Source organism: Typopeltis vanoorti, chromosome 7 (assembly GCF_054136105.1).
Source record: "Typopeltis vanoorti isolate ZY-2024b chromosome 7, IOZ_Tvanoo_1.0, whole genome shotgun sequence".
NCBI classification, from domain to species: domain Eukaryota; kingdom Metazoa; phylum Arthropoda; class Arachnida; order Uropygi; family Thelyphonidae; genus Typopeltis; species Typopeltis vanoorti.
Genome location: NC_143555.1, coordinates 6,770,207 through 6,782,291, shown reverse-complemented (window position 1 = coordinate 6,782,291; position 12,085 = coordinate 6,770,207). Strand labels below are relative to the sequence as shown.

Here is a 12,085-nt window from a genome sequence, read left to right as displayed (position 1 = left end):
AGTATGGTGGTATAAGAGTCTTACAGTGGCTGCACTGCATAGTTCAGAAAGCCTGGACAGAGGGACGAATTCCCGATGATTGGAGTAGAGCTCTCATAGTACCCATATATAAAAAGGGAAATAAAACTGAATGTGAGAATTACAGAGGTATTTCCCTACTGAGTGTTCCTGGCAAGATCTATGCAAGTATACTTGAGAAACGGTTGAGAAGAATTGTGGAAGAAAAGCTTGGTGAAGAACAAGCTGGATTCAGGCCAAATAGAGGCTGTCAGGATCAGATCTTCACTTTACGACAAATAGTCGAGAAAGCATGGGAATGTAACAAAGATCTGTATTTAAGTTTTGTCGATTTGGAAAAGGCATATGACAAGGTGCCAAGAGAGAAGCTATTCAATACACTGCAGTTATATGGTGTCAATGGGGCATTATATCAAGCAATACTTAGTCTTTATTTGAGTTGTGAGTCAGCAGTTAGAATTGAAGGAAGTACAGGAAGATGGTTTAATGTTAAATCTGGTGTGAGACAAGGATGTACATTATCCCCTCTGTTATTCATTATCTATATGGATCACATTATGAAGGAATGTGGTATTAAACCTGATATCAAAATTGGAGATGTTAATATCAGCTCTTTGCTTTATGCGGATGATGTTATACTTCTAAATAAATCCGCTACAAGTCTGCAAGATTCTCTGACTAAATTGAATAGCTGTTGTAATAGATATGGTATGAAGGTCAGCAATAAAAAGACAAAGACAATGAAAATAGGCAGAATCATTGAAAATGTCAACTGTGTTGTGAATGGAGAACCTGTGGAACAAGTAAAACATTTCAGCTACTTAGGCACAATTTTTACTGAAGATGGTAAACTAAATATAGAAATAGACAACAGAATCAGCAAAGCTGGTATCGTGGGAAGTCAATTGAATAAATTCATATGGAATAAGAAAGAAATTAGTCGGAACACTAAATTAGCTGTATACAAGACTGTGTTCAAACCAATTTTAACTTATGGATCTGAGAGCTGGGTCAGAAGTAAAACACTTGACCAAAGACTAGAGACCGCAGATATGAGAGTCCTGAGAAAGATTAGAGGCGTGAACAGATGGCATCAATGGCAATATCATATTAAAAATGAGGATATTAGGAAAGAACTTGACATTGTCAGCATCCAGGAATGCGTTAGCAGAGCTAATCTCAGATGGTATGGTCACTTAAATAGAATGGGAGAGGAAAGATTAGCAAAACAAATGTTCTCTGCCAGGTTGGCAGGAAAACGACCCAGAGGAAGACCAAGATATAGGTGGATTGATACGGTACAAAGTGCCTTAGACGATAGAAATATAAGATCTGATAATGTTGGAGTCTTGACAAGTAACAGACTGATTTGGAGGAAAATTGTAGATAGGAAGTTAGTGATGATGTAATTTTTTCATGTAGTACTGTCATATCCTGTACACCCCTTGAGGGTACATGGCAGGAATTTGATGATGATGATGATGATGACATGTACACATGTGTATACAATTAATCATCTCATAATTTAATTAGTAAATTAAATTATGAGATGATAATTAAATTATTATAATTAAATTATCATTAAATTATAATTAAATTAAATTTAATTTAAATCTCATGTTACATATTTTGGTCACTACAGAGATTAAGTCTACAATTCTGAATATAATTATTCTTTTTTTATAAATATACATTTGATAGAGAGATTATTATCATTCAGGCTGTTTACATTTATACAGTTAACACAATGCAGTCTGTTCAAATAGTTCAGTATTCAGTGCTAAGTAAATAACAGTAATATTATTTACTTAGCACTGAATAATAGTGGTTAAGAGGATTAGTTGATTGAAACATGTTGAGGTGCTAATCCCACCAACTTCGAAGCTAGGGTAGCTTTTATGAAGAGAGTGAGATTAGTATACACTATTTTTTGTTGTTTGGTACTTTTCATGGTTGGAGTGTAGGTATTGGATGCTGTAGTTCTGTGATTGTTTATGTGTTTTACATTTTGTGGTAAATTGTTGAGTAGTGTGGGTATGAGATGTAATCTCACTTCTGAACCTTATGAGTGTTGAACCATCTAGTTGTGTAAATAGTTGTAGTGGATCGTGTTATGCAATACGTGTCTCTGTTGTTACGATAAGTGTTGTTGAAGTAATTGCTTAGTAACATTACATAGTGCCTCATGCTCAGGATTTTGTGTATCACCATAAGTGGTTCATTTATTGGCTGGTGTATATGAGATTTCCAAAGCACTGTTGAAACAATTTTTCTGTGTAATTTTTCTAATTTGGTTACACGGATCTTTGATGTGTTTGCATGGACTGTTATACCATATCTAAGTATTGTTCACACGATAGATGGAATCATGTTTTACTTGGATGACTTTGGCTGAAATGATCAAGAGTTTACTATGTAGGTATTCTATATGTTTTGTCCATTTAAGGTGGCAATCTATGTAAAGAACAAGGAAATGAGAAGTAGGTTTCTTGTATGCAGAGTTGTGAATGATTGGAATGCCTTGTCTGAGAGTATGGTGTCTGCAGAGAATTTGAATGTATTTAAGGCAAGTTATGATGAGCTGTGTGTATGACAAAGGGACCTCCTTGATGAGTCTTTGACTCCATCGGGTCTTAGGATAATAATAATAGCAGTCTGTCTAATGTCATGTAAATTTTATAACATAAAGCCTAGCATTGTCAATGTATGTATAACCTCCCCAACATTAAGATATAAAGATGCTCTCTTCCTCTCTTTTCTCTTGCATTGCAGGTCATACAGTTTTTCACTAATAGGATTAATAGTGCTTTCTTTGGTGTATCCACCAAAATTTACATACATTGCAGGGTCAGAAATACAGTAATATGTTGATATTCTTCTGCATGCATATTACATGCGTCTATTTTAAAAACCATTTAAAACATAGTAGGCTTGACAGCTAAGTTAGTTGGCTTTGGTAAATGAAAAATATTTTCTAAGATAAGAGTGATTTATCTTTTTCTCCCTTCTGTGTTAGTTTTTTTTTAATCCTTCTCTGGAAAAAAATAAAATAAAAAATATATATATATATATTTATCAAGGTTTAATAGAATTCCTCTTTCCTTCAGTTATTGATTGTGTTGAGCCCATACTATTTTCCATTAAGATAATATGACCAAATCTGCTTGGACAGCCAAAAGTTGTATTTAGATTTGAGACTATACTGTACTTGTCATTGCTTAATTGTCATCATTAATATTTATCTCTAATAGGATATACACATCAATGCTTGGGAAAAAGAAAAATATGCTTGCTATTAAAGACATATTGAAGAACATTCAGGTATGGAGTTTATTTATAACCTAATTATAAAATGTCATTTTTTTTTTTTTTAAGATCAGTTGAAATTTTCAATTCGTGTTGAATTATAGAGGTAATTAACTTTTAGTTCTTGGAAGTTTTTCCACTTGGTTATACTATAAATTAAAGGCACCTGAAGTATTTTCAGGACTGGGGCAACTCAATAGAAGCTAATAACTTCACATCACTTGCCTTAGTATCCCATAATGCAAAGCACATATCCTTATGGACATGTATAATGTCCATAAGGATTATGCATTATGGGAAAGGGTCACTACCCAGACCAGTTTCAACCTTTAATTGAGGTCTTATCAGTGGGATCCAGACACAGGGGTGCTGCAAAGGTTGAAGTTATGCAGAAGCCATATTTTCATATATGAGTAGCCAAAAGGTGTCACACCTTATTATTAAAATACTCTGGATTAGCTGAACAGTTCTTGGAAGTTTTCCCACTTGGCTATACTATAAATTAAAGGCACCAAGAAATTATATACTAAGGCGAGTGATGTGAAGGGATTAGCTCTATACACGAGTTGCCTCAGTTCCTGAAAATACTTCAGGCACAAACTTTGTTTGCTTATACTTGGATAAAGGATTAAACCAAGTATATAATTTCTTGGTACCTTTAATTTATAATTAAGCTTTCATATTTAACTAAACATTAACATTATTATATGGTATCTTCATGGAGTTCAGACACTCATTGTGGAAGACCCATACTAGCTATTATATACACACACAAAAACTTTCATACCTCTCCTTACACTCGTTCACTGTCATTCTGGTAATCTATTCCATTCATTCACTACTCTCTACACATGAAAAAGCTAGTCCGCATATCCCTACTAATCACGTTCTTACACAATTTCCACAAGTGGCTTCTAGTTCTCTGACTATATGTCATATATCAAAAAACTTCCTCTGCAACAATTTTATAAATCCCCTTTAATATATCTTTAATATCTTATCATTGCCCCTCTTTTCAACTAAACTTTCAATCTGTCCTCATAGAGAGCATTGAACAGGCCTATCACCAGATTAGTTATTCATCTCTGAACTTTCTCTACCACCCAAGAAACTCACGTGACCAAATCTCTGCACTGCACAGTAATCGAGATGTGGCTGAATCATAGCCTTATAAGGAGGGATAATAAGTTCCCTATCTTGTTAGCATGTTTTTCAACATCCAAGTAATCCTTTGATCCATTTTACCAACTTTTGCAATATGCCCTCTCTTTTTAGCAACTCTCTGTTCACCATTATCCCCATGTCCCTAGTCTCATCAATTTCTGGCAATCCAGTATCATCGATATATGCAACTTTTTCAACCTGAAGTGCATTACCTTACATTTTACAACATTAAATTGATAATCATTATCCTTTGCCCACAATTCCAGTATATTTAAATCATCCTGTAGGATCTACACATTACCTTTATGAAGCTATTGCTTCCCAGTTTTGCATCATCATCAGCAAACAACTGAATATCCCTTCTTAAATCTTTCCCCTATATCATTGATATACAAATTAAAGAGTGGTGGCCCTAGTACTGAACCCATGAGGTACTGTCACCCTCATTCTCCCAGATTCCACTCCACCACATACTACTCTCTGGTGTCTGCAGTCTTTCACCCCCATGTTACTATCATATCCATTCCCATCTCCAGTTTTTGTAATAGTTTTACATGTGGTATTCTGTCAAATATATTTGCAAAGTTCAGCACTATCATGGTGTAGGCATTGCCTTTATCCAATTCTGCTGTCACTTGATTATAAAATATAAATACATTACTGAAGCAGGACCTACCTTTTACAGAGCCATACTGCCAGCTGTAGAGTATCACATCCCTATCCACCCAGTGTTGGATTTTACCTTTAACTAACTTTTCCAATACTTTAACAACCATTCCTGATATTGGTTAATTGGTTTGTAGTTTGCTACCTCTATCATGGAGCCACCTTTACCCTCGTTCCACTCCCCTGGAATCTTACCAAAGCTGATACTTGGATTGAACAACTTCTTCAGAGGCAATGCTAGTTCTCTTGCACATTCATGCAGTACACAGACTGACATGCCATCCAGTCCCACTGCTGTATTTTCACATTCATATTTTTCAATATGCTGAACACTTCTTCTTCATTTACCTCAATTTGATATGCATCACATCAGCAACTACAAAATCTCCACCTTCATGATACACCTTTGCAAAATGATCATTCTGCTACTCAGCTATTTCTTTTGCCTCTCTCACCTTCTTACCATGATCATTGTTTAAAGTTATCCTGCCATTGTCATTTTTCCTCTTACTCATTACATAACCAAAAAAAAAAAACTCTTGAGTTTATTTTAGCCCGGTTACCTAATTTTCTCTCATAATTTGATTAGGCCTATCTTACCAAATTAGTCACCCTTCTTGCTTGCACTTTGTACTCTCATGAGTATGCTGATCACATTTTCTTTATATTCCCTCCACAGTGTTTTCTTTTTTGCAGCTCTTGCTTTATATCTCTACTCATCCACTCAATTTCCACTTGATTTATCTTCTTAAAAATGGGTATGCAGTCTGTGATACTGCTTCTCTCAAAACAACCTTTCACCACTTCCCATGCATCTGACATTCTTTCTTTGTAACTTTTCAAGCCATAGCACTACTTCAAGATGATTCCTAGGCCTGTCATAATTACCAGCTTTATAATTAAACTTAAACCCTTTCTTGACAGAGAATTCCATATTGGCAACTTTCCAGAATAAGACTGGATGGTTACTCTCCCTGATTCAAAGTGTCTACCTTGGTTATGGATACATCTTCTGATGCTATTATCAGATCCAACACCCTCAAACTCCTTGTCCCCTCTGTAAGCATACATTGTCATTTCCTGAAAAATTAAAAGCTATGGATAGCCAATGTATAAGTCTATCTACAAGGAGAACATGTTTCATGTACTTATCCCTTAGCAACTGTATAAATTCTGCTTCCATCTTACCATTCCTCCTTTCCTCCATGTCCCCATAGTTAAAGTCTCCCATAATACTTATTTGGCCTGCACTCATTGTGCTGATCTACTGATACATGGCATCTACATCTTCTTGTGGACCCCTATAGCAGCAACCAACAATGTCCTATTGGCCTTTATCTCACTAGACAGGCTCAAATGAATCATCTCCCCCAGACTAAAATACTCTTTTTACCTCTTAATTTTGTTGGTTGTAATTCTTCAGTTATCATCAGCAATACACACCATTCCTGTCCTATTCCCTCTGTCCTTCCTGATAATACAATACTCAGTATGTTCATTGCTGTTTGTTTATGAAATGTATAAATTTAATTCTCATGTTGCAGTGTTCCTTTGATAATTTGCAACTTCTTTTATGGTGGTGTTTGTATTTATGCCTTCATGTCAGTTTATTTACTTGCTGCAATGCAGAGAATATCTAAAAATGACTTTCACATGTGATCTCTAAAGAGAATGTCTAAATTAACTTAACAGTTTGTCTGTCTGGTTGGTCAAATGAATAGACTAGAATAGGGTGTCAGCTCTCCAGCCAACAGATCATTAGCTTGAATCTCACTGTGGAATGGATGTGATGTTAGATCTTTAGGCAGTAGATGAATTTCATTGTTCAACATTTGACTGCCATCCTGCTTATTGGAGGCCTGAAGTAGTCACAACATACCATGTTTGATTTCTAGAGCAAAGTTTCTGGATGATCTGTCTCTTGTCTGCCCTTGTTATTAAACTGCACTTAAGGGGGATACTATATTTGGTTGGCATATTTGAATTACTAAAAGACTTTGATGCATTTACAACCATTAATGAGCCATGCGACAATGGAAAATATAAGGGAGTGAAAGAACAGGTGTGAATAGAAGTACTTTCATTATTGGCTTAATAATTTACATCTGTAATATTATATGTGTGTGTTCTATAAGTTGGTGGGTGGAGCAAATAACAACTGAGTTTATAAACTGTAGCTATACATATTTGCATTTATGATGGGCATTATTAAAAAAAAAAAACATTATGAAAAGAGGGAAAGGGATTTGTTTGTCATTAATTATAAACCAATAATAAACAGCAGCCGTATACATTTGGTAACTTCATCATCATCATCATCATCAAATTCCTGCCATGTACCCTCAAGGGGTGTACAGGATATGATAGTACTACATGAAAAAAATTACATCATTATTAATTTCCTATCTACAATTTTCCTCCAAATCAGTCTGTTACTTGTCAACACTCCAATATTATCAGATCTTATATTTCTATCGTCTAAAGCACTTTGTACCGTATCAATCCACCTATATCTTGGTCTTCCTCTGGGTCGTTTTGCTGCCAACCTGGCAGAGAACACTTGTTTTGCTAATCTTTTCTCGCCCATTCTGTTTAAGTGACCATACCACCTGAGATTAGCTCTGCTAACGCATTCCTGGATGCTGACAATGTCAAGTTCTTTCCTAATATCCTCGTTTTTAATATGATATTGCCATTAATGCCATCTGTTCACGCCTATAATCTTTCTCAGGACTCTCATATCTGAAGTCTCTAGTCTTTGGTCAAGTGTTTTACTTCTGACCCAGCTCTCAGATCCATAAGTTAAAACTGGTTTGAACACTGTCTTGTATACAGCTAATTTAGTGTTCCGACTAATTTCTCTCTTATTCCATATGAATTTATTCAATTGACTTCCCACCATACCAGCTTTGCTGATTCTGTTGTCAATTTCTATATTTAATTTACCATCTTCAGTAAAAATCGTGCCTAAATAGCTGAAATGTTTTACTTGTTCCACAGGTTCTCCATTCACAACACAGTTGACATTTTCAATGATTCTGCCTATTTTCATTGTCTTTGTCTTTTTATTGCTGACCTTCATACCATATCTATTACAACAGCTATTCAATTTAGTCAGAGAATCTTGCAGACTTGTAGCGGATTTATTTAGAAGTATAACATCATCCGCATAAAGCAAAGAGCTGACATTAACATCTCCAATTTTGATATCATGTTTAATACCACTTTCCTTCATAATGTGATCCATATAGATAATGAATAACAGAGGGGATAATGTACATCCTTGTCTCACACCAGATTTAACATTAAACCATCTTCCTGTACTTCCTTCAATTCTAACTGCTGACTTACAACTCAAATAAAGACTAAGTATTGCTTGATATAATGTCCCATTGACACCATATAACTGCAGCGTATTGAATAGCTTCTCTCTTGGCACCTTGTCATATGCCTTTTCCAGATCGACAAAACTTAAATACAGATCTTTGTTATATTCCCATGCTTTCTCGACTATTTGTCGTAAAGTGAAGATCTGATCCTGACAGCCTCTATTTGGCCTGAATCCAGCTTGTTCTTCACCAAGCTTTTCTTCCACAATTCTTCTCAACCGTTTCTCAAGTATACTTGCATAGATCTTGCCAGGAACACTCAGTAGGGAAATACCTCTGTAATTCTCACATTCAGTTTTATTTCCCGTTTTATATATGGGCACTATGAGAGCTCTACTCCAATCATCGGGAATTCATCCCTCTGTCCAGGCTTTCTGAACTATGCAGTGCAGCCACTGTAAGACTCTTATACCACCATACTTCAGCATTTCTGGTCGAATATCATCTACTCCTGCTGCCTTTCCACATTTTAAGCCTTTGATGGCTTTTTCTACTTCAAGTATGGATATGTATTCCTGACTGCATGCCTGGTCAGTGTTTTTTACCACTGTGCTGTCATCACTGCTTGTTTCATTTAGCAGTTTTTCAAAGTACTTACTCCATACTTCAAGGATATCTTTTTCTCCCGTTTTCATGTCACCTTTATCATCTCTAATTCCTTTTATAGCACTCTTTCCTCCATTCTTAAGCTTCTTCAACAACCTCCAGAATATTTTGCCACCTTCTTGATATTTATTTTCTATATTCTTGCCAAAGTCCTCCCATGACTTTTGTTTAGCTAGTTTTACACAGTGTTTAGCATTCTTGCATTTGTCTCTATATTCTCTAAGAGCACAAGCTGACTTATTTGACAGGAACTTTTGGTATGCTTTCTTCTTTTCCTTCACTGCCTCTTTAACCTCCTGTGTCCACCAGGGAGTTCTGATTTTTTTATCCTTACAAACAACCTCACCACATGCCTCTCTGACAGAATCAATCAATGTTTTCTTCAGAGTTTGCCACTGAATCTCCAAGGTGATTCATCTAGGTGTGGCAGGAACATGGTTTGTTATAGAATATGGTGTGATTCACTTTAACCAAGTACCAAAAATTCCTTATCTATTGAAGACTTGGTCACCAATTTTTGGTAGTTTATTATAGAGCAAGTCTGTTGTAATAATGTTTTTGCTAATAATGAGAGTCAATATTGCTCATTCCTTCAGTGAAATCTGCACACTATACTGCATTGCAAACAAAGTAAATTGGACATTTCTTCTATAGTATGACATGAATTAAATTGCATACTAAGATGTATTAAGCCACTTCTGATTGCATGGAGTCAAGTAAACTGGATCCCTTCCCCATTCATTCCCTATGACATGAGTTCAAGCTACTATTAACTCTTCAATGAGATGAAAGAACCTCTCTTAAGATAAGCATGTTCGTCTCATTAGGACATCACAAGCATTATAGACTATTCTCTTATAGTTATTCAGAAATAATGTTCTACACATGGAATATCTCATTATATTTCACACAACATTTCTTTAGAGATCCTGATCTTGTGATTACTTGATTTTTATTGTGATTACTAGATTTTTATTTTACTTTACACTCTGTGTAAAGTAAAATAATAATGGTATCTGTGGTAACTTTGGATTCTGACTGTTAATGATATTTACTGTCATAATAAGCTAATTAAAGACATGACCTCCAAAAAAGTCCATATAATTACCTTTATTAATACATTTTAAAGTCTCACTATGATGCAGCACTATCTCAAACTCATTAGGGTTCTTTGGTGGTTAATTATTGATATTAATGGCATATGGTATTTATGACAATTTTAAGCAGTGAAAAAAAAAAAAGGCACTGAGAACAAAATGCATTATATTCCTTTTAGAACAAAAACCACATGCTGGTATAAATATTCATAAGCAAATAACATCATATGCTTGGGCCTTAATAAAAGCATAAAACATTCTAATGGTTTTTTCTTTATAGGATGTACAATTTTCTACAACAGAATTTTGTCAAGGGAAAACAATACGATGGGGTATAGCATGGACATTTGCTACAAGTTTTGCTATTATGCAGGTTAGATTTAGTAGAACCTGCTCTCTATATATGTTTGTATGTATATATATATTTTTTTTATTGTAAAAAAAAAATATGCATTTATTGAATCTTCATCAGGTAAGTGTTCTAAAAAACAGTTTCCAGCATTAATTGAGAAAACTTCAAAATTTTCAGTGTGTTCTTTTTGAAATACATTAATCCAGTGGTTCCCAAACTTTTTCAGTTCGCCCCACCCTTAGTGTATCAGGATTTTTCAACGGTGCCCAAAGTCAGAACATAGGCCTACCTAACAGTTGCAGCGCGCAGTTGTGGTGGGGTCAGGTTGGTTAAGTTAAAAAAATAAATGATTCGTGTGTTTGAAATTCACATAAATTGTGAAATTCACAATTTATGTAAAAAGTATTAAATAAGTACATATTATGAACAATCAAATCATTGAATAAATAAATCATAATTAGTGGGATAGATGAACCTGTTGTTCACTGCACCTATTCTCAAATCCTGGAATCAAACTGTTTAAAGTCAGAATTTCCAATTCTGATTCTAAAACCATGTGAGCTAAGTGTCATTTCAGTGAAAATTTTGGAATATTTCAGTGAAAATTTTGGAATATTTCATGGTGCCCTAGGGTGCCATGAGGCACAGTTTGGAAACCACTGCATTAATCTGCTGTTTACCTGATGACATTGGGAAAGCAATATTTTCTTTGGTGATCTGAAGGAACGCTTCATGCACTGCGGGGAAGCACTGCTCTTTGGGCCAATGAATGCTGTCCACATAATTGTTAGATTCAAATATAATTACTGAAGTTCTCAGTTGGTTTCAATAATTTGAAGGGGGGGAGACTAGTAAGTAACATTTCTGGCATAATTTTCTCACAAGCAAACAAAATACAGAAATTAGAAGATTAATGAAGCAGGGAGAAAGAATTATTTTATATGGCAAACTATAAACAAAAATGGTAGTTTCACTTGCTCTATTTACTTTGTTTCTATTGGAAGGCCATTGTTTTCCTGAACTGTTTATTATTTCCTTTCAATCAAATGGAAAATTCTAACCACCCCCTTCCCATGAAAAAATAAAACTAAAAAAAACAAACCTAATTTCTTTTGTTCTGTTTTAGAAAAAAAAATTTCCAGTCTGCTATGAGAATTTTACTAAACTTATCTGGTAACTTCTAAAGAGTTGGGGGAGAAAATTGCTGATAATAAAGTAACTAAAAGGATAAATAAATTATGGACATTGAATTGTAGGAGTAATCCACAAGTTAAGTTAGAACTGCTCAGCTTCACTTTATTTTTGTGATAATTTCTATTTGTGCTATCATATAAAACAACTAGTTGGCATTCTCTCTCTCTTTCTCCCCCCCCCCTTTCCCAAGTTCTTATAGACAAACATGTTTTTTGTTGAGCATTCCACTTTTATAAAAGCACTGTGTTACTTTCAATTGGAAAATCAAACTTCTTTCAAACTAGTTATTCATT

General features: G+C 34.8%; 1 protein-coding gene across 1 annotated transcript in view; it reads left to right on the top strand.

Moving 5' to 3' along the window:
* The window catches only part of LOC150104469 (U6 small nuclear RNA (adenine-(43)-N(6))-methyltransferase), a 64,837-nt gene that overhangs the window by 30,832 nt on the left and 21,920 nt on the right, over positions 1-12,085 (top strand). Inside the window, exons 4-5 of the mRNA XM_090395647.1 lie at positions 3,270-3,339; positions 10,527-10,619. Of these exons, the coding sequence (XP_090251773.1) occupies positions 3,270-3,339; positions 10,527-10,619 (163 nt within the window). The remainder of the gene's footprint in view (positions 1-3,269; positions 3,340-10,526; positions 10,620-12,085) is intronic.